The sequence below is a fragment of the Eutrigla gurnardus genome, assembly GCF_963514095.1.
Source record: "Eutrigla gurnardus genome assembly, chromosome: 24".
Lineage (NCBI taxonomy): Eukaryota > Metazoa > Chordata > Actinopteri > Perciformes > Triglidae > Eutrigla > Eutrigla gurnardus.
Genome location: NC_139935.1, coordinates 6,457,977 through 6,480,957, shown reverse-complemented (window position 1 = coordinate 6,480,957; position 22,981 = coordinate 6,457,977). Strand labels below are relative to the sequence as shown.

The 22,981-nt window shown below is 45.9% G+C and overlaps 3 protein-coding genes across 3 annotated transcripts in view; 2 read left to right on the top strand and 1 right to left on the bottom strand.

The window, feature by feature from the left end:
- LOC311009961 (rho GTPase-activating protein 6-like) overlaps window positions 1-3,909 on the bottom strand; it is a 38,302-nt gene extending 34,393 nt beyond the window's left edge. The window contains exon 1 of the mRNA XM_084004427.1: window positions 3,342-3,909. Within this exon, the coding sequence (XP_083860553.1) occupies window positions 3,342-3,815 (474 nt within the window). The 5' untranslated portion in view covers window positions 3,816-3,909. The remainder of the gene's footprint in view (window positions 1-3,341) is intronic.
- Window positions 3,910-6,537: 2,628 nt separating this feature from the next.
- On the top strand, window positions 6,538-13,983 carry LOC311010213 (MSL complex subunit 3-like). The gene is made up of 14 exons (XM_084004824.1): window positions 6,538-6,755; window positions 7,503-7,582; window positions 7,789-7,884; window positions 8,082-8,176; window positions 8,250-8,347; window positions 8,453-8,581; window positions 8,667-8,824; window positions 8,911-9,069; window positions 9,167-9,408; window positions 9,512-9,601; window positions 9,894-10,003; window positions 10,271-10,370; window positions 10,451-10,535; window positions 12,944-13,983. Exons 1-14 carry the CDS (start codon window positions 6,657-6,659, stop codon window positions 13,041-13,043), a joined length of 1,641 nt encoding a protein of 546 aa, XP_083860950.1. The 5' UTR covers window positions 6,538-6,656; the 3' UTR covers window positions 13,044-13,983.
- A 3,292-nt stretch (window positions 13,984-17,275) lies between these two features.
- LOC311010214 (FERM and PDZ domain-containing protein 4-like) overlaps window positions 17,276-22,981 on the top strand; it is a 36,267-nt gene continuing 30,561 nt past the window's right edge. Inside the window, exon 1 of the mRNA XM_084004825.1 lies at window positions 17,276-17,864. Within this exon, the coding sequence (XP_083860951.1) occupies window positions 17,581-17,864 (284 nt within the window). The 5' untranslated portion in view covers window positions 17,276-17,580. The remainder of the gene's footprint in view (window positions 17,865-22,981) is intronic.

Sequence of the window (22,981 nt, the reverse complement as noted above, 5' to 3'; positions counted from 1 at the left end):
CAGCAACAAAACGAGGCCGGTTTCTGATTGTGCGAGACATGAGACAAAAATAACGACCGGCGCCGTCACCGCCAATTACGCACTCCAGATTTGTGGCGGCGAAAGCTTTAAAGAGGTCTTTTACGAGGTGAGATCAATGGGGTTTATGGGGATCTAAAAATATGACACATAGCTCCAGCAACTCTAACATGCAGGCCGTCAATAGGTTGTGCATGTTAACAACCCCATTAGATTTAATAAGGAGCAATAATCAAACTACAGCCAATGCAGAGCTTCTCCCCGGGGGGGCCACATGCTGCAGAGGTCATCTATATCATAACACGCAAAGAGGAAATCCACCCTAAAGTCAGTCCTCTCAGCAGCACGCTGCAGAGAATGAGCTTTAAATCCCGCACATGCAGGAACGGAGGGCCTTTGACTCCCCGCGGATCAGACTAAAGCGAGCGGATCTGGATCAAGCCGAGGAAGTCCACCTGCACTCCGTCACGGGTGTTTGGACAAAAGCTCTTGCAAGAAATGTGGCGACATCCTCAATCTGCATCTTATTCCCCGCGCACTTGAGTGATGCTCCACAAAAAAAATAATAGTCGGGAGACAAATCCTTGGCTGCCACGTCCGAGTGTGTGTGCTTTTGTTTGGAGTGTGTTGGTGCTCGCATTCCAGCTTCCTCACATCGAGGGAACTTAGGGAGGAGAAGCTCAAACGGAGTTCAAGCCTTTCTGTTTCCTACAGCAGAGTGGTGAAATCGTAATCGCAGAAACATGCTTTTTTTATGCATTATAAGAATTAATGAGGATTCTTGTTGTAAATAAAGGGAGAAACAAACAGTCCCTGCCTGCCGGAATATATGGTGAAAGTCTTGCAGCCAAGTCAGGATGACCTTTATTCCTCAGGCGGGACCTTATCCTGATAAGACGCTTTGCTGGCGCATTTATTTCCGACGCTGTCATCATCGACCGACGCGTGCTGCAAGTTCACGCCGACATGTTCCACGAAACAAGGAGGCGGGCTGGGATTTGCACCGTTTCTGACAGATGAGGCGTTACGCATTCCAGCGGCACGGAAACAAAAATGCTTTTGCGCGATGAGTGAGCTGGGAGCACAAATGTTATTTTAATTTGGTGTTTCTCCTACGATGTGGGGAATTCCAGATTTGTTTTCTCCAAATGACTTGGGATTGGAGTGATAGGTGCGTTTGGCTCTGAAGAAAACGGCAAAAAGTTTGATTTTTAGGTGATTCATCACGAATGAAAACAATGTTATTCCATTTCTGCCGATAGATCCTCCACTGGGATGACAGTTCTAGGGTTCATCCTCTGCAAACCATGATTTCTGGCCGCTGCACGGAGCTAAGAAAACACGTCGTGATCCTAAGAAAACAAACAGTCCGATCTCAATGTGTCTTTGTCGACGTCTTCCCCCCGAGCTCCGACTAATGCGACGCAGCTCCGCGATGATGCATAAACATAAATCGACGCGGTGGCATCTGGAGAATGTCAGGAACGCCGCTCATACTGACACCCACATAAATAAACGAGGTGAAGTCGCTATCAAAACAGATCCAGTTGGGGATCAGCGGATTTTGCACACTTTCCAAATAGCATTACCTTGATGAGATCGCCAAGCAGCCCTCCGTTTGTTTCCTCGCTGACCTCAATGACCCACTGACCAATCGTGTCGTAGCAATAGCTGCACGTTTTCTTTTGTGTTTTTAATGGAGAGGGATCGTTTTCTCCACTCGGCCCCTCTGCTGCAGCATGAGAGTAAGTGGCTCTAAAAATAAACCGTACAATGTCAACATTCCGGCGCCCCATAAACAACCAGGATCAAATTAGCCGACCGCCGTTTCCTCTCTGAAGCCGCCGTGCATTGTGGGAAAGGCTCCTCGCCGCGAGGTTACAGTAAAAAGCCCGACTCGCGAGAAGAAGCGCTTCCAGTCAGCCGTCCTGCTACAATAACACACTTTATTTTGTTTTTTTCTTGCGTCATCGTTCTTTCAACATCAACGACCTGACGCTGGAAAAATGGCTATTAAGTCATCACGGGTAATATAACTGTCAGACGTTTTTGTGTAAACCATCGCCTCCCCCTCACACTTGTTCTCTCTCGATCCTCTCCGTCCGCGTCTCCGTCCTTAAAAAGGCATAGCAGCAGACGTATCTGCACACTCTCACACCCACTCTCTGTGGCACACATGCACATCAGCAAGTAGAATATTCCGGTTATAGCTCAGAGTGAGTTCAAAAGTGTCATTTAGGACCAGCCGGACAATTATCAGAGGCTGTTTTCCCCAAATAAAAGCTTCATTTCTGGGTTTTAACGGCTCAGTATTTTTACAAACCCTCCACGGTGCAATAACGTCACGGCCCACATCGCACTAACGAGTCATGTTATCCTCAGTGGGCAGGGGAGGGGAGGGGGTCAACGTGGACAATCCAGTTGTAATGGTGGGAAAACGCTGCCGAGGGGAGGAAGCGAGGGAGGAGAAGAGTGTGCCGATGTGTGTGTGTGTGTGCTGGAAAGTGAAACCGAGAGCAGCTCTTTGTCACAGGGAACGATGGGACGATGGGGTTTTTGACCCCCGTGACCACTTGCAAGTCGTGAGAACCGAGTCCCGGGCCATGTGTCCTTAAGTCCCTCGCAGGCGCTGCTGCACGGACGCAAAAATACAAGGCCGAGTTCAGGGAAATCAGCATCTCCCCGGTGCCAAATATGCAGCCTGTCCCAAGTATGTTTTGGTAAGATTTTCTCACTCAATTTGAAGCCGATGTGAAGACAAAAGCCCAGCAATGATGACAACAGTAGGAGGGAGAAAGGGATTTTGAGGGGGGGAACCTTTGTTGGATTTCTTTAATCCTCATAAGGGTTTCTTCAGCTTCCCAGACTTCGGTCTGTGAAAGGTGTGACAGAAAACGCAGGAGAAAGAAGAAGAAGAAAAAAAGGAGTCTCAAAGCCCCACATTCCCCCCCTTTTTTGGTTAATTACCCATGTGCCCTCGAGCAAGACCAAGACAACCGCTCCAGTTGTGGCGGTTCCATGCTGGACGGCTTCCAGGTGCAGATGTCAGTGCGGGGTCACCACTCCCTCTTCAAAAACCCATAAATCATCAGGCTCCAGCGTCTCACACACACACACACACACACACACACACACCTCAGACGTCCGATTTGATACGCAGTGGAATTCCAGATGCAAGTGCAACTTTCTGGGTCGAATCCAGAGGTTTCCAGCAGATGTGCAGTTCCCCTGCTTTGCTTCTCGCGGGAATAAACATGCAAAAGTTTCTAATTCTAATGTTCTAATTCTGCATCACTCTCTGAAGGAATAGGAACAGGCTTTACCTCTGATTTCCACACGACGTAGGCGTGAGAGCTGGACGGCTGCACTTTCCTCTGCAGCCACCTCCGCGGGGAGAACAGGGCGCCGGTGCTCCCGGACGGCGCTGCGCCGGGGCCCCGCACCAGAAAGGGCAAATCCCCGGCGGTATTCCTTTTGGCACGCTTCACGATGTCATAGTCGAAGTGGAAGTTTGAGGATGGGGAGACGTCCAGGGGTATGGACGGGGAGGAGAGTGACGGCGTGATAGGCTCCTTGAGCGTCGGGATCTTCGTGCGTAAAGTCGGTTTCGCACCTGCGTCCGGAGCCGCCGCTCCAGGAAACGGCGCGCCGCACAGCCCATCGGTCCCGGTGTCGCAGTGTCTGATGATGGCGGGGTCCAGGCTCCGGGTTTGGCGTAGCCTCCGTTTGGTTATGGCTTTGGAGGCGGGAGAGGAGCAGGAGAAGACGCTGTTGAGAAGACCTTGAGCGGCAGACATGTCTCCTTATCTCGCGTCCGCGCGGCTCGACGCGTCCATCTAAAAAGCTTCCCCCAGAAAAAAAAAAAACTACAAGAGCCGAGAGCCGCGTCCCCCCATCAGGACGACGCGCACACGCTGGAATGCGCTGCGTAAAGTGGAGAGAAACGGGGAGTCTTCGCTCTCAGCGTGTTGCTCTGCGCGTCGGGCATTCCCAAACTGGAGTGAGAGCGCGCGTGTGCGTGTGGGAGGGGGTTCAGAGAACTTGAGATCACTTCTTGCATCATATATATGTTTGCTTATGAGACAATTTCATGTGGAAATATTGTCTGCATATGCAGGGTTTCGACCTTTTTTGTAGATTTGTTGCTGAAACGACCTGCAGATGCTCACCAGTGGGAGCCCCCACATTCCAGCCAGAAAAGATTCAATTAAAGCTGCACTTTGCAATTAAAAACAAATATAAAGTGAATAATTAGTGAGCTCATTTCCGAATGGGGCAAGCAGACAGAAATACTAATCAGACGGGCGGAAGGTCAGGCTCACAGACAGACATGATTTAGCCAGGGATGGAAATAGGCTTATTAATCCCCGTCTCCCATTAATCCACCTCGCTGTCTGGGAATAATAGGCCTATCTGCGAAGCCTGCTGTGTGCTATTATTAGCCCAACAATAAGTGAGCCCGCAGGATTAATAGCTTTTCTTCACACACCTGTGCACGAGGCCATATTCCAGACATTTGTTTACACAGATGCTTGTGGAGGAGCTCGGTGTGTGAGTGTGTGTTTAAAGCAGAGAGAGAGGGAGAGAGGGGGAGAGAGAGTGTGTGGCCCAGTGTGTGAAAGTATGGGAAAAATGAAAAGAGACAGCAGGAGCCTGGAGAGGAGGGTGCCGCACGACTGATAAAGGAGCTTATGAAGCTGCGCCGCATGACACACACACACACACACACACACACACACACAGCGTGACGTGACACCGATAACAGCTGAGATGGATTTGACCCTTCTAAACACAGTCCGCAGGGGGGGAAAACGAATGAGACGCAGGCCGAGTGAAAACACAGAACTTGTGGAAAGAAAACATTGTGTTTCGCGTTAGTTTATCAGAAAATATACGTTTATGGAGAGGAGCCTGACCCGTTGCCTTCATGCTCTTCATACATCCGTGGACGTGTAACCGTGGAAACGATTTGACATGACTCGTCAGGACACATCAGATGCAATCAGGGTCAAAAAGAAAGGAGAATAAATCATCAGGGCTGCACCTCCGCCACTCCACATTCAGTGTTATATACACACTGTCCATATTTGGTATACAATAGTAGAGCAGCACCGCCTGGAACCATTTTAAGCGAAAAACGAGGCTCGATTCAGCTACAGCTGTGGAGACGTAGTTTCCTGTGCCAGGGATCGGTGCACATTTCATTGTCCAAGCCTGTTAGATGGATGGAAGGGTCACGAGGTCAGGAAACAAAGGAAATCAAATTACTTGTCGAGCGAGATATGAAACACGAAGCAATAAACCCCGGTGATACACTGTCTATTTTTTATCTGTAGTACTCCCGATTCATTACTCACACAAGTAATAAACAGAATCAGCTTTCTTTAAGTGAGTAAATTCTTAATAATCCACAGTTAAAGACACACGCACAGTTTGTACCCAAGAGCAATGTATCTATCTGACCTATGATTTCACATGTTCCATGTAAACTTATATATTCAACAGCCATATTGTTCCAATAGAGGAATATTAGATTATTGAGACATGGTGAATTTCCCTTTACTGTATTTTGCCTCGAGGAAAAGGATCCCTCCCTAAACTGTGTTAACCGAAAAACGTGTTTTGCTCCTCTATGGTATGGAGTGTATGAACCCCGGACTTGCTTCATTTGTAAGGTGGTTTCACATAGATATGTAATCTTAGAATATGATCGGCAGAGTTGTATTTGAGGCCGTTTGCAATAGTCCAATAAATGGCCGGCAGGCTCTTCATCATCTTCACGTCATGGATGCCTAAACAGACACAGCTGGCTTCCCTCTTTAGTGATATTTTACCCCGTGGACCCTTGTCGGACCTACTTGTTCACGTGGATGTGGGGATTATTGATAACAAGATAACTTGTGTTGTGATATGACACTATCAATGAAATTGGATTGAAGTGAATATTATGACAATGATGGTAAAATGTGTGATTGTTTGTTTGAACAATAGTTTAAAATAATGTGTGATGTCATACAGACATGTGGTGATTCTTTATGGAAATGTGAGGCTAATATGTAGACATTGATGTATTCAAGCTAATTAAACTAAGGGAACAAAAGCATTCTGGTGGTGACTTGACAATGGAGGTTAATGAGTTTCAGGCAGACTTATTTTGTGGCTGTATACTGACATCTATTGGTTAGCTTTTGGGATTGCACTGCCGGTACGGTGTCCGTGAGAGACTATTTCGACTTTTTTGAATTGCGTTTCATATGCTGCCTTCAGGGTTCTGCGGAATGTTGGAGATATAAGCTATGAATACACCAAATGATCAAACACATGACATGAACCGTGCAATTTGGCATATTCACGTAAATATCAAACCTAATGTTGAAATGGAGTGCGATGTAGTTTTTCTTTTTTTTTTGTGGATGTGTAGTCCAAAACTCAGCGCTGTTCTCAGAGGCCTGCGTTGGGAAATTACGAACAGTCCGCGAAGGCAGCAATAAAAATGGCTGCCTTTATCCCACAACAACAGCGCCACCCCGCCTAAATCCGCTGTGGTGGGAGACACCGCGCTGCATTGGCAAGGAAAGGGTTAAGGAGTTTATAGGGTCCAGATCGATGCCCCCTTCCCCACACGTCGCCATGAACAAATGAATTCGCGGGGACTTAAATATCCATTTCACGTAGGAGAAAGAGTCCTGTGCTTTGAACCCGACCCCACCAAGGCTAAAGTGTTGTATGACGCTAAGGTAAAGTTTTGCGCACGTGATACAGCGCCTCTGTATTCCAAATTAGTATCAAACAAACACTTTTAACGGTGGTTAATGTAAAGTGTGGGGTTTATAAATGGACCGCTAGGCCTCGGAGAAATAACCGTTGCCGTTAATGTGCTGCGATAAAAACGTCAACTTTGTTCTTGCATGGTTTCCGGGTTGTTGCATTAAGTAAATGCAACTATATTCGGTTAGTTAATTGCAAATGAGGCTGCTCGATAAAGCCGTTTGGACAAAAATCCCCAATGCAGTAACGTAATTAACGCGAGAAGTATCCCCATAGTTGTAGTTTAACTAGCTAACTTGGCTAACACTGCTATCAGATATTAAGGTACCGTCTTGCTATTTTAATACCCTTCCACGTCAGCTACGGGGGTGTTGTGTGTGTTTTTAAGCTAACAGAAATGCCCCAGCCTAGCTTTGGAGCGCCATGTCGTTTTTTTTCACCAGCCGAGGGGATTGTTTACATCCACGCATGCTAGCCGAGGTTAGCTAACAGTTAGCATTAACGGTTGTTTGTTGTGCAGCAAAACATCCGCGTAAGCTAGCCTACGTAACCTAACAAAATGGGTGTATGCTTGGTGCTTGGACTTGGTGTATTGTAACGTTTATTGGAGTAGCTTCTTTATATCTCCTGTTGCAAAGAAATGAATGTAAAGTATTTGACCATGCGTAGCTTATTAGCTTGAGTAAACACAGGATTGCTTCCTGTCTTCATTGCAGGTCATTGATGTATTGATTGGTACCGAGGATCGTGGAAGAATCCCGAAGTACCTGATTCATTTCAACGGCTGGAACCGAAGGTAACACCCGTTTCACCGACTAGTCCCTCTACCTAAATATGTCATACTCATTGTAGTGTTTGTCATTGCAAAATCTCATGTCTCATCGACGTTGTGTGATGATATAGCTCTGAACCACTGCTGTCAAACCATGCAGGTCTGTGTGATTTTCTTTATTTTTTATTTTCCAAGTGTGTGTGTGTGTGTGTGTGTGTGTTTTTGGGTAGCTGGGATCGTTGGGCTGCAGAGGATCATGTCCTAAGGGACTCTGAGGAAAACCGTAAATTGCAACATAAACTGGCTCGCAAAGCTCTAGGTCGCATGTAAGTTCATATTATGTTCATTCATTCAGTCACGGAGGTAAATGCCATCGAAATCTGTAACCATTGAGTGTATTTTCTTCCATGTGTATCATGATTATTATGCTAGGGAAGTTTTGGATTTGACCTTTTCTATTAGTTGGTTCCATCTTCAGGCTGATGCAGATGATGTGTCCTCTTGTTTTCTCTCCCGGCGGCAGGAAGAGAAAGGGATGGGCCAAGAGGCGACGTCGTCAGTCTGGTACCAAATCTTCTCTGAAGACTCTCCCTAAGGAGGATGACAGTGATGACCCATGTGAGAAAGCTTTCTCCGCCTTTCTATTTTTCTCCCATAGCAGTCAAATTAATCCTAAATGTTCTGTCTCTAGGTTTGATATCATCCTCAGAGAGCAGTGAAGGGGACGACTCTGACCCTGACTCTTCAAATAGCGGGGACAGCACCTTCTCTGAGGATATCAACAAAATGGTGAGGTTTAGTTTTTCACCTCGTGATGTCAGTTAATAGTAAACGCTCACCACCTTTTGGCCTCAACATTTAGATCTTAAAACGTTCATATCTTGTTTGTTTCAGAGAGTTGAGCCCGACGTTAATGTCAAAAGGGAATGTGAGGAGAAGATGATCCATGTCGACATCAACATCCCCGACGTTCTGAAGAAGAAGCTGGAGGACGACTGCTTTTACATCAACAAGAGGAAGAAGGTACACGCAGCGCAACTATTATGCAGTGTTACACATGCAATATATGGAAGCATGCTTTAAATGAAGCTGTTTTTATCTCTCCCAGCTGGTGATGGTTCCATGTCAGACGAATGTCGTGCACATCCTCGAGCACTACGTCAAGCACTTTGCCATCAACAAAGCATTCATGGCCAATGAGAGGTACCGGCGTCAGCAGAACACCACGCAGAACAGCAGCCCACAGCCAGTCCCTCCAGAGAAGAGGTGCGTCTGCTGTGTTATATCATGGTTCACTGTTGTATGTCTTCCTGGATCTACTCACTAATCCATGCATGTCTTTTTGTTTTAAGCGAGGAGTTGTGTAAGGAGATGGTCGACGGCCTGAGGATCACGTTCGACTTTACCTTACCCATGATCCTCCTCTACCCCTGTGAACAAGCTCAGTTCAAGAAAGTCAGCTCGTCCCGGCTTTTCCTGGCTGTCAATGAAAGCTCCCCCTGCTCCAGCAAGTAAGCCATGATCAATCAAGCCTTGGCTGTGATATGTTGCGTTTATCATGACATTAAGCCGGAAGCCTTTTTTTTTTTTCTCTCGTCGTGTTTGAAGCGCCCAACGAGAGCGAAGTCCGAGCCCGCTTGGTCACAACCCGCCCACCCCCCAGTCCACAGACAGTCAACCCGCGCTCAGCGACATCTCCGCCACCACGCCCACCGCCCCAGCTCCCACCCCCACCCCGAAGCGCCGGCGTCACCCTGACATGGACTGCATCTCGTTCCAGTCCCAGTCGCTGAGACGCTCCACCAGGAACACGTCTGGAGGTGACCGGCCAGCTGAAGGAAGCAGTGGAGGTAATCGCTTTTTAGAGTTTTTATTGGTGCTATATTGAAAATGTTATAATAAAGTAATTTTCTACATATTCTACTAATACACAACGTATATATAATGATCCAGGTGGAGGCAGCGCCACAGCATCCCCGCAGCTCAAACGCCGTTTGGTCGACATCTCATCCCAGCCCAAGTTCTTCCTGAACCTCGACAGAAGTAAGATGACACACATTAAACGGGACCATGTTATTTATTAAACCTGTTTTTGACACGATACACACCTATCAATATGCATTGCTAAAACTTTCAGTATAATCCTTTTTATTGTAGCGACACCTTTGTGTTTGTAGTTACCACTTGTGCCCAGTAGATGGTGCTATCCTACTTCTTTCCTCCTTGCTGAAGTGTTAAAGAACTGCCTTCCCGACTCCTCAAAACTGGTCGTTGCTTGCATTAAGTCTCGGTGTCATTGGTTGATTTTGTTTGCCTTATTTTTCTCTTTACCCAGAAAGCCCAGTGAACAGTGGCTCATCTTCCCCCTTGCCCTTGACGCCCAGCAAAGAGCGAAGTGGGCCCTTCTATGGCCTTGAGAGCCGGAGAAACAATGAGCTTAATGAGGTGACGAAATGATGTGCGTGATGAATGTACTATCCACCGGAAGGGAAACACTTTTCTCGCACAAGGACACTCGGGCGGCGTCTTAAACGGCCCTCCCTCGTCGCAGGGAAATGTTTTAAGTAACTGTTTGATCATTAATTCTCACAGTTCTGTGGTATTGCCAAGTTCACGTCGCCAGCCAGATAGTAAAAAACTGCACAGAACATTGATCTCAACCTTCAGATGGAATCAGCTCAGAACTGCCTCTCCCTTCACCCCATCAACCAGGTGCTAAGTTGGAAGCTGACTCCTGATAACTACCCCCTGCATGACCAGCCTCCTCCACCCTCCTACCTCTATGGATCACAGCACCTCTTGCGGCTTTTTGGTTGGTGTCTTTGTTATCATTCGCCAGTTTCTCCTCCCTGTGCGAAGCTTCCAAACTCATCTTCCTTGCTTTTCTTCCAGTGAAGCTTCCAGAGATTCTGGGGAAAATGCAGATCCCGGAGAGGAATCTCCGCGCCCTGGTCAAGCATTTGGAACTCTTCCTCAGGTAAGTGGTTGTGTTGAAATCAAATCAGACTTATAATGTGTTTACCTTTAAGAGGTCTTGGAGTTTAACCGCTCTACGAAGCAAGAGAAGCACGGAAACAATTTAATTAGAATGGGTTAAAGAGATTAAGTACTGGTTTCAAGTCTCTTTAGCTCACTCAGCCTTTAGCACAAGCAGTTCTTTCAGGCATACTATTGAAATCTCCCCCCCTTCGTGCAAAAGAATTGGACAGAATCCACTGAAATGTGTCATTTCCATAACGAATAAATCATTTAAAAGACGACATTCAATTAACGGGACACGGAACGGGAAGCACTTTAACTTAAAACACCTTGGTTGTAACCTGCACACTCCATTAACCAACGTTTGACCTACCTAAGCATTAAAGCTCATAGGCAGTCCGTCCAGGATTTCTTAAGTCGTGTAATATAGCCAACAGCAAGAGGGACACTTTCCGGTTCCAGCTCCTACCTTATTTAAAACATTTTCAGAAAAGTTTGCACAAAGTTGCAAGCTGTGTAGAGGTTGAATTGTAACTTTTTTTTTTCTCTCAGTCTCTAGAACACATGTATTATATACCGTATGCACAATACTGTAATAACGCCTTCTTAAGCCTGCACAATATAAGCAGCAATACAAGTAACAAATGCACCAGAATGAACCAGAAAACCCCAAAAGAAAAAGGCAAGGAAGCGTAAGTCAATGAGAACATGGAGGGAGGGATGGAGTGAGAAAGAGCATGTGTTAGAGGGAGGGAGATGAGTGGGCGTTACACAAGCGCCGGGGTCTAATCTTTAAATCCTCCCTCGCGATCTTCAGTTCAGCTGGTCCCAAACCTGGGGGATTTAGGTCCTCTCATTCTCTAATCAAACGCACGCAGTACCGTCTGCCGCCATCGAGCAGTGCTGCAGAGCAACACCTGAACTGGAAACCAAAAAAAAAACGGATATAAATATATAAACCGGAGCCACGAAAATCATGAGGTGGTCTTCTGAAAATAGCTCGAGCTGGCATCGACGTCGACCCGTGGTGTGCGGTACGATTACGGCATCCAACTACATACGTGACGTGCAGATTTCTAGTTATTTATTTCTCCCATAAAACAGCAGTACCTTTATTCTTTTCAGCATTATGAGCAGTTTCTCCGAGCAAAGCATACCTTGCAGTATCCGTCGTTTCATTCACCCCACTGGCACTGGATTGCAAATCACTGGTGCATCTCCTTTGGCAGAATAGTATTCTGTAAAAGTGCTTAAAATGAAATTACATTTGCAGTTTCAATCTCCGCCGTCGCTCTGCGAGGAACTGCACGACAGGATTGATGGCGTTCGATATAGAAACCATCTCCATGTTTTTTTTTGGAGACTCTGCAGGACACCGGACTGCGACTAAAACACTCTTTTGGGAAAGCCTTGATGCCTTTTTTTTTCTTCTTTTTTCGCCTCTGAAATCAGCCTCGTGGCAGATTGTGCAGAGCGGGCCCAAACTGATTGATGTCTCGGAGACTGAAGTGCACTGCATTCTGGGATTTGACCACAGTTGATCTCTCGCTCTCCCTTTCCCCTGCGCGAGAATGCCGATGATGATTAAGTGTGGGCACACGTTGATGCTGATTTACAATGTGTGTGCCTAAAGCGGCTTGCTCTCCGTTATTACTGAGCTAACAGCAATGGAGATTAGCACAAGCCTGAATGTCTGGCACCAACGAGCCCGAATAAATATGCATTGAAACCTGCTCAATGCTTTTCAACCACTCCCTTTAAATTGCCTTATTAATTTGCGGCGGTGAATTCGACTTTCGATAGAAAGTCATTCTCTCGCATTCCCCTTTATTGTCCCATTAGGTCGCCCCGTTTGTTACGCGCCGCCAAAGCTTTTTTAAGTTCTCCTCTGATGAGGATAATTTGTTTGCATTGAGATTAGGAGGGCCGGTGGAGCTAAGATGAGATGGCAAGCTTTAGAGGATTTGGCCGAGTAGCGGATACTAAGAAGATTCCGGATTAGTTTTCCCTGCTACTGATTAGATGGGAGGAAAGGGGGGGGTGGAGGGCATTTTTCACTCTTCCCTCTCTGAGAACATGACCGTCAGTCTTTCTGCCAGTGATTGGTTCTCTGGTGGCGGTATAGGGGGCTTTATGTCGGACATATATACGCCCGGGCAGAGGGCAAAGGGTGTAGGATTTACGTGGAATGAGCCGGGGATATCTAGGAAAACCAGAAGTGAACTGGGAAGTGACATTTGAGATTGTCACTGCTTTTTGCTTCGGGTAAGCCTATCATGATGGACGAGGAGCGGCTCCCGTTGAATATTTAATGTGAGGCCTTCTGAACACAGGAAGTCCAGCGATTCTCACGTTTCCCCCCCCCCCCTCTCTTGTACTTCCTCTTCCCGTTCCCCCCTCTCTTAGGTTTCTGGCCGAGTTCCACGAGGACTTTTTCCAGGAGTCGGCGTACGTGTCGGCGTCCGAGGCCCACTACAGCATGAAACAGCCCAGGCCGATTTATTGAAGGAGACGCCGGCCGTCGTTTCCCCCTCCCTCGCTGCTCTGATTTCCCCCCTCGAGCTGGTCTAGACCGACCCGTCTGGATCACACAGAGGAATAAATCGCAGCTTCCTGGACCATCCTTCCGTTAGTTTCCCTGCTGTTGCCTCGTTGCCACTAACCCCCCCTGCTCTATCTGTGGGCCTGCATGTGCTTTGATTTCACTCACAGCCCCCTCTTCCTTCATGCCTCTTTTCTACCTGGACTGCATTTTTTTTAAAGACCAGGTGACGACGTCCTCATTGCCACAGCGTTGGAGTATCGTGGTTTAAAGAAGGGAGAGAAGTGTTCTTTTCCCGCCTGCCCAATAATGCTCTTTTGGGCTGGTTTGCTTGTTTTTTTTTTTGTCCTGACTTTCTGTAAGCGCCTCCCCTGCAGCGCCGCCAGTGATCCTCCTCCCGTCCCGGAGATGCTTCGCTGTACAATCCTAATACACTGACTCTGAAATAAGGAATGTTGTTTTTTCCTGTGGATCTCTAGAGTATTAGGCTTTTCAGTATCTGAGAGTTTGTGTTTTTTGCATGCCTCATAAATGTGTTGTTTGTTTATGCCGGTGCGGCTTCATTCTAGCAGACAGGATGGTTAGAAAATGTTAACGTTAAAGCGATATTTTGTCGCGTCGGTAATTTTTATTTTCAAGAAATAAACAAATGCATCCACGTTACGACATTTGTAAAAATTTTAATGCGATACACCTGTTGGTCTGTATGCTATTTATTTGTCTTTGCACGCCACTGGACCACCCTATTGGTTAAAACATACTTGACACTCATTCCAAACGTGTTAATCTATGCTGATTCTTCAACATCTGTCTATCTAATATCATAAATGGTTTTATCATATCATACATATGAGTTGCAGAGACTTTTCTATGTTTCTTTTCTTCATGGAGTTTGAATAAACTTTCATCGTATTCAAGTGTGTCTGTGTCTATACCGAAAGCACTCATTTAAAGAGGAGGGTTTTATCCGCCGCCTTGACCTTCCATGTCCTCGTCCGGTCGCTGATTAAAATTTCGACCCTGAAGACGTTTTGTCCGCAGCTCGACATCCCGAAGCCGCCGCCCTTGTTAGCGCCGCTCCTCCGTTTGTCTTTCAGCTTCTTGGCAGCGAAAACCTCATCGAATCTGGCCGTGAACTTTGTGCTACTTTGACGCTATTTATCACCCCGATGACGCAACGGCAGCGATGCCCGTCAAGATGGCGGCCACTCTCACCATCCTGCGTTATTGATCGGAACGCCATTCCATTTCTTCTACAGCTGCATCTTTACCGTCTGCAGAACAGTGCTCTTAGTCTGCTGGGAAGCTGGCTTCCCCACATCAGGGTCCTAATAGGTTTTTAGCTGTGGGCTGTAATTGCATTGGGACTGGGTCAGACTTCTTCTAATACACTGCTTATCACCGCAACCCAAGAAGGCACTCTCCTCCCCGCTGCTATCATGTAGCCGCAGAAGCCACCAGTTCATGCATCTCCAATCGATTTCCCGCCTCGATCTCCTTACCGCGTTATTCAATTGTGGAGGAGAAACGGGATGTAACGAGATGTGAGCTATCACCCCTCCTAAGTGCTGCCGCCCCGCACCTTTCACCTGATTCCCGCCTCTTCGTTTGTTTGTCTTCCATCAGCGGCAGGTCGGCTCCTATCGCTTCCATCGCACTCTCTGGTCACTTCCTCTTCAGCCCGCTGAGTGGTTTTGTGTTCACATCACCATCTCATTTGTCTAGTGTTCCCCCAGATTGGTCTTTTTTTTCTACCCCTTCCTCTTTGCTCTCTTTTGAGACAGAAGAGTACAGTAGGAGTACACATATATCTGCTCCCACCCATCCAAGTTTTTCCATTTCCACCCATCGTTCTCCAGCTTTCTCCCCCATTCCCACTCCCTCACCATGGACCTAAGGGATGGGTTTCAAGAGGTGGATGTGGACTCCAGCCCGTCTGCCTCCTCCGGCTCGTCCTGGACAACGTTTGACCTGAGCACTGACCTCACATCGGTCAGCTCCGACCAAGACTCCATTCCTCTGACGGCTCCGTGTGGCTGTGAACCGTTGAAGAAGTCATCTTCAGCCGGGGAAGCGGGGAACAGGGAGGTCGCATGGATGGAGACGTCTTTTCTGGCAAATGATGAGTAAGAAATACGCCATTTTGCTTGCTAATTTTGGGTTTATTCCCCACAGTCGGTCTATTTTTAAATATGACTTTAATGTCATGTATTGTGATGTAAGCTACTTTGAACATGATCGATACCTTTTTATTAAGCCTGCCTGTATCAATATGTACTTCTGTCTACTCTTCAGCATTGACATTATTTTTTTGTTAATGGCCTCTCATCGACTAAATAACACAAAGGGGATTCGAGATCATGTTGTTTTGTATATAGCACTATAAATGATAATGCATTAAAAGTGCATATGCATTATTAATAGGATTATAATTTACTGCAATTATAGGAAGTATCAAGCATCACAGATACACGATGACATATTTACAAAAGGGCATTTCAACGTATTTTATATATTCCGTTTTGACAAGATCAGCTAATTACTTTGTTCCATCTTTGAACTTTAAACACAGAAATGAATAAATAATGTTTGATGCAAAAAGGGCAAATTCATAATTAATTTCCAATTTTGAAAAGTTTCAGAAGACTTTGAAAGGTCGCCAGCGACCCTCCACTCTTTCTTCAGGTCTGTGACTCAGCGATGTGCAGGGAAATAGTGAACGTTCTTCTTCTGTATTTAAAGTCTAAGAAGGTCAGTGAGCTTAGACCCTATTGGTTGGTGCGTTTAGGGAAGCTTAGCGACGATTGGACCGTCTGGAAGCAGATTTGACGACTCACGTGAGGATAATGGGGGAGCCCCGGAGATGTAAAAGAGGGTATAAATGCAGATAAAGAGGGTATAAATGCAGATAAAGAGGGTATAAATGTCGATAAACGCAGTCCTATTGTAGTAACTTCATTTCCCACTTCCTTCAAGGTTTTGACATAACATTTGAGAGGATTTAAAGTCAGGCTTTCCAAACCCACATACACAACATTCACACTTCTTAATGTTTCATTACAATGCAGGACATGTAAATTGTCGCATTTCCTGCTTCAAAACCAAGCAACGTGGAAAAGCGAGGTGGAAGCAACAGATGATGCACGAACCGGTCGGTGTAATTAAACCGAGGATGAACCTCGAGGCTCCGTTTCGTGAAACATTGCAGACCTTTTGGACGCGGAAATGAGCCGTCTGTTCCGTCGGATCCACCAGCTGTGAGGGAAGATGTGAGCGATACCGATTATTGCTTTTGTTCTGAATATGAATCGCGTTGCATTTTGCCAATTCAAATAGACGCTGCAGCCCCCGACATTGAGACTCCATTATCTTTTATTTTGTGCGATGTGTCATCACCAAAAAGCCACAACATAACCTCACTTTACTTGTCAAGGTCAACAGGACACAAGGTCAATTTCGGGAAGGGAGGAGCCTCTATTAGCAGTGGAAATCAACCATCTGACATCATATCGACACATATCTCAGTCTAATATGGATTTTTTGATCGTGCCGTATGTAAAATCACACACGCAGGGGTCAAGAGCACGTCCAGGACTGTAGTCACGTCCCTGCAGACACGGCTATAGATAGCTTGGCCAGGAGTCGGTACCAGGTGGCCTCTCAGAGGAAGCAAACGGAGCTGGCCTCCGCTGAACCGGAACGCCCAGGGCCAGCATCGAAGTCGATACAAATAAACCGCAATATAGCGTCGTTACGGGAGGAAAAGGAGGGTAGATGTGTGTGAATAAATCGTCTTTCTCACTCTGCCTGATCACGTTTTATAGTCACCGGTCCTTGTTTATCTCTGAGTCAGCAAGGACGGCTGCACCATTATGTCCTTCTCTTATTGTATACACATGATTGTTGTGTTAATCCCGTTCTGCCTGCTGTACACCCCGGGGGGGAACGCTGACCTCTGCCTGCTCTGACAGGAGAGACTCATGGCACGGCCATTGATTCCCATTAATTCACACACATATATACATATAGACACACACACACACGCATCGTTGCTGTGTGGCGTTCAGGGTTTAAGAGTGGCGTCAGACATCTTTGTGTCTGAGATCCACGCTGTAAGTACAGCTGCTGATGTGTGTGCTTAGTAGCGGCTCTGAAGTTGGCACACAGCTGTTCATGCATTGATCTGACCGCCGTGTGTGCGTGTGTGTGTGTGTGTGTATATCACACTTCTTGTCATCTCCCTGATGATGCCGTGTGGGGGAGGTTCTCCCAACATTGTCCCCTGCGATCTCACACCGCATGACACTCCCTGCGTGCATGTGTGTGTGTGTGTGTGTGTGTGTGTGTGGGAGAGAGAGAGAGTGAATGGAGTTTATCCCCGCTGGCCCAGATGCCCCGGCTAAATCCATCACCAGCGGTGCTGCACAGCGGTGCTAAGCTGGAACATTTGGCACCAAGCTAGGAATGAAAAAAGAAAAGAAACACACTCAAACATACACATATGCACACGCACACACAGAAAATTGAGTTTGGGGATTTTTTTTTTTTTTTTTTAAAGAGAGATTCAGAGGAAGTGGATTTTTTTTTTTTTTTTTTTCCTGTCCGTGGAGGAGTTGGACTCGGGGACCGGGACAGGAGCTCTTTCTCCGCCCGCTCTGAGCCTGCTGGTGGTGGTGGGGCCGGGGCGTCCGAGTCTCTCCACCCGTCCTTCATCCGTCCGGTCCGGGCTGACAGGATGGAGCCGTGCGACGACGACGACGAACTGGGGATTTTAACCACTTTCCAGTAAGTTCCCTGGGGCACTCCTTGTTGTTTCGCTCGCTGTGAATCCGTGATGTCACTGCCATGGAAACAGAATTTCTTTGAGATGAAGATGCATTTTCAAAGCTCTTGAGGAGAGCATGGTTGATTTTACATGGAGCCTGTTGTAGGCCTACGTTTCAGGGCCACCGCTTCTTTTTGTGATTGTTCTTTTGCTGCCTTCAAATGGAATGCAGCGTTTGTGGAGAAGTTTTTTGATGTTCTTATTAGCCGGAGTCAGCTCTATATTGTGTTTAATATTAACTTCATCCTCACCCAAATGCAATGTAAGATTTTCAAACGTGACCAAGCAGGAATCAGAACGTTCTGATCAGCGTTGGATGAAGCATTTAGAATTTTTTACTGAAGTTAAAGTATCAAAAAATAACCGTATTCTGATGAAAACTGTTATATTATCATAATTCTGATCACTACGATGATGCAGGGGTTAAAGGTGTAATTTGATCTACTTCTTCAGTCACATATTGAGAGGCCTCTTCGTTATGATCTTTAATCTCTCAATGAGATACTTACCTGACGAAGCATCTTCGTCCACCCTCATCTTGATCAGAGCCCGTCGGTGGATTTAACGGCCCGGCGGCGGCCATATTGTAATCTTGCTCGGCGTCCTTGGCGGGCACGTGAGGCGTCCGTTACGTAAGGCTGAGGTGGCTCCAAGCGGCGGAGGGATCCAGGACCCTTGTAATTACTGAACACACTTAGAGATTACATCATGGATTGAGGGGGTTTAGCTCGCTGGCTGCTGGGGAGAGTGTGTGTTTGAGTGTGCATGTGATAAAATGGTATTATTTTGCCCGTATATGTCCGATACTATATGTTTAAATCTACATTTTTAGGACATTACTGTCCCATTTCTCTTTATTTTCTACCGAAACGCGATAAAGCCGACCGCTGGTCAGCGATGGACTGCGGGATTGAGGAAGCGCCAGATCGCAGCATCGTTGTCGGAGGATTACAGCAACGAGGTGATAGGTCACTGGCCAGGAAACATGTGGCCCAGAAAGCAGACAAATGAAATTTGATTCAGATGCAGACTCTGCTGTGTCAGTCAGATTTTTTTTTTCTTTCTTTTTGTTTTCCCAATCTCTCCACCTGCTGTCCGTGGCTTTCCAACCACTGATATTCATAATATTTGAATGTTGACTCAGCAGCTGCAGAATGAGTGACACACATCGGGATACGAGTGAAATCACGGGAACCTGCTGTGCTGCTTTGTCTGGGACTTTTTTATTATTATTATATCATCATAGGTTGAGGCTCTAAACTGTGATGATGCAATGGTTTGCATTCAGGGACTATTTTTTTAAATCTGGTGATGAAATCATCTCGTTTCCCGTCGATTTTCTTCATATGTGAGCAAAATAATACACTTTGTTGGAGGGCAAATTCTCTCACCACTCTCCAGAAGTCAATCGAAGGAACCTCTGATTGTAATCTACTGTCACTCCACCTCTGTGCCCCGCCGCGCTGCAGGACGACTGCTCTCTGATTGGTTGGGTCAGGCTGGAAGGGCCCTGAGGGCCAAATCGGTCATAGGCCGATTAGTTTTGCTGGAAGGTGCTCAAAGTCTAGCCCTCCTCTTCTTCTCGTTCTGCCCGCCAGATTGGAAACCCATGTGAATTCCTCTCGACTTCATGCGTCTTGAAAACCCCATCGCGATACTCGTCTAATTTCCATTTCAAAGATCCAGCATCTCGGGGAGGAAACGTCCAAAAAACGCACACAATAGCAACGTTTTAAAACCATCCCGACGTGTTTTGACTTTTCTACATCGCTGCCTCCTGAAAACTGTACCACTGGGTTACAAATCTCCCGGCGCTGCTGTCGCTTTGATCTGATAGCAAATGTCAAGGAAATGACCTGCCGCCGTTTGCATCATTACAGCATGCGGCTGAGCTCAGGAAATTGCAGAAAGTTACCACAGCATACCTGTTAGTTCAGTATTTTGGTATTATTCATCTTATATTTGAGGGATTTTGCTTATTCTTGCCTGGGATGTTCGCTTGTTGTTCTTTGTCGCCGGCCGGTGGGATGCCGTGTTTATTTATCGCCATTGTTGATGATGATGATTTTAATCTCTCCCTTCGGAGTGAGTGGGCCTATCTGGGTGTGCCGGGCCTCGACGTGTCGCACTAAGTGGGGGATTTGTGTCGCAAATCCGTCGCCTGTTTCCAAACAGTCATGATATCTTTCATAAATGTCAGATGAGCCACGTTAAAGCCACAATCCTTTAATGACTAAACGCAGCTCCGTCCGTTAAAGATGTCTTACATACGATCACATGATGTTTTTCTCATGGCTACAACAGATGGATGAGATTTGGATTCCTATTAATAACTAATATATGTTGCTTTATTGCAGGAATATGCCGAAACATTTCCCTTTGTGCTCTATAGACTGAACAGGTCTAGATTTAACTCATCATGTCTGGCTCTGATAATAATAATAGAACAGCTTCATACAATTATGTCACTTTACTGTAATCCAGCCCTTAAAAACAGCAACCTTTACGCCCTAATAAGGTATCAAAAATGTCCTTTACAGTCTATGGTTTGAATATGAAATAGCGTTTTGTAAAAATACTTTCTGCACGTCTGGACTGAATTTTACAGTTTGCTCGTTTCTGATGTAACCCTTATGGAAAGGTTCCATTATTAATACTCTCACAATGTTAACACTCCACTCCGTTAAGAGTGCAACACGGAAAACATCACAAAATCTCTTATTTATTAGTTCCACTCTTGCCGAGGACACTTCCGCCATTACTCTGACGCTCGCTGCGTTTGTCTCATCGCTGGGAGCCGTGCCCGGTTATGTCCAGCAACGCTGGGCCTGCTGCCCAAACAAAACAAAAACCCTCGGGACGCTTTGTCACCTCACATTATTAGTCCTTAGCTCTCATTGTAGTTTTTCCCACAAATCACCTATTGCTGCTTAGTTGAAAATGACTGGAACCGGTTGTTAAATTCCCCATTTCTGTTGAATAATTGTTATTTGGTTTTATTTTACGTGTCAAAAATAGCATTTTTAATAGCATTTGATCAATCCTACACATGCATCTTGATGTGTGCGTGATGTATGATGGGAATATGAACAACCATATATATATATATATATATATATATCAGATCCTCTTGTCCTCCTCTTGTCACATAATCCCGTCCCCTCTGCGCCTCCACTTGCCCTTTACCCATCTCTTTCCTCCATCCCATCCTTCAGTCTCCTTCCCTCCCGATCCATCATCAACTCCCACGTCGCACCTCCGTCCTGCAAACCCCTCACTTCTGAACATCCATCCCTCCCTTCATCCATTTATCCTCTCACCACCTCCCTCTTCCCCCCTTGTTTTATCAGTATAGTCAAATTCTCCTCCCCTCCTCCCTCCCTCCCTTGCTCTAGGGTTGTCTGCCCTATCAGATTAGGACTGTGTCATAAGGAAAAGAGAGAAAGAGAGAGATTGCTGGTTGGATTAAAGGGGGACGGGAATGAAATTCTATGATCTCGTTGTTTAGACGAGTCACATAAAGTTGCTGTGTGTGTGTGTGTGTGTGTGTGTGTGTGTGTGTGTGTGTGTGTGTGTGTGTGCGTCCGCTTTATCCCCTGTAATGACAGGGAGCCGGCTTGGAACGCCTGGCCCCGCACCGCTGCATGCTGGGAAAATCCTGCGTTTGTCCATGTGAAATCACTACATCATGATGGATTGTGCCTCAGAAACCCCGGACGTCGCCGAGCGACCGGGTGTACATTAATAATAATACGATGGTTATATTATGATTGAATGCCTCTACGTGCTCCGACACAGTAAAGCAGATTATGACATTATTTATTAATTTATTTACAACAAGACAGAAGCAATTTAAATAATGACCGCTTAAAGGTACCTGGTCCTTAAAGACCAACCGATTGGAGCCCGACCGATAAAGGATTTTGAAGGCCGATACCGATACAAATGTTTGTTGATTTAAAAATCCGATATTCCGATATATCGGCCGATATTTTGTTTTTCCAGAAAGGCGTAACAAAACATTAACGGATTTCCCTAACATTAGTTATTTGTAGTAATCCACTGGATGTGTATCATTAATAGAGCCCGACCGACAACGGATTTTGAAGGCCGATACCGATACAAATGTTTGTTGATTTAAAAATCCGATATTCCGATATATCGGCCGATATTTTGTTTTTCCAGAAAGGCGTAACAAAACATTAACGGATTTCCCTAACATTAGTTATTTGTAGTAATCCACTGGATGTGTATCATTAATAGAGCCCGACCGACAACGGATTTTGAAGGCCGATACCGATACAAATGTTTGTTGATTTAAAAATCCGATATTCCGATATATTGGCCGATCTTTTCCAGATTTCCCTAACATTCGTTATTTGTAGTTATTTATGAGTCTTCACTAAAATAATATGATAATGCAGTTTAAAAATAAACTTGTTTATTTTATTGTCACAACGGAACAGAGGAACATCAAAATATATTACATTTCTGATAAATAATATGTATAAAAATACAAACTTAAGATATAAAACTTAAAGTCCTTTGAACAAAAACACAAAACAACAACCAAACACAAAGTTACCAGTATTAAAAGACTTCGTAAGCTTCATAAATATAACTTCCAACAAGACTGGAGACAAATTCTCTTAAGTTCTATAAAAGTGTTTCATATTCATTTATCGGCCATTATAAATGCCGATTAATGCCGATACTGATAGTTTGGAAAATGCCTAATATCGGCTGATAATATCGGTCCGATATATCGGTCGGGCTCTACAACCGATATATGCTTTGTCATACAGCTACAGCTTTAAATGGAAGCTAACTGGTGACTCCGCCCCCTAGCTGGTGTTTTAGTTGCCTAAACCAGTAAAACCAGCACCCGTGCCATGTCGTCGCTTGTAGCATCTAGGAGTCGTGTATGTAAGCGGGCGGCGGTTGCAAAGGTGACAGTGATTAATGTAGGAACACCACCTCTCAGCCTCAAGGGGACGTCAAAGTCATCAAGGGGGCCGACGGGGGAACAACGCTCCTCATTTTCGTTATCGCCAATCAGCTGATCGCTCGTGTCTCA

What these genes read in the sequence shown, in the direction of transcription:
- LOC311010213 (XM_084004824.1), top strand. Translation starts at nt 6,657, where the DNA reads ATGAATTCGCGGGGACTTAAATATCCATTTCACGTAGGAGAAAGAGTC. An exon ending in AGCTGAAGGAAGCAGTGGAG is followed by an intron (nt 9,409 to 9,511) that starts GTAATCGCTTTT and finishes ATAATGATCCAG; the next exon opens with GTGGAGGCAGCGCCACAGCA. An exon ending in CTTCCTGAACCTCGACAGAA is followed by an intron (nt 9,602 to 9,893) that starts GTAAGATGACAC and finishes CTCTTTACCCAG; the next exon opens with AAAGCCCAGTGAACAGTGGC.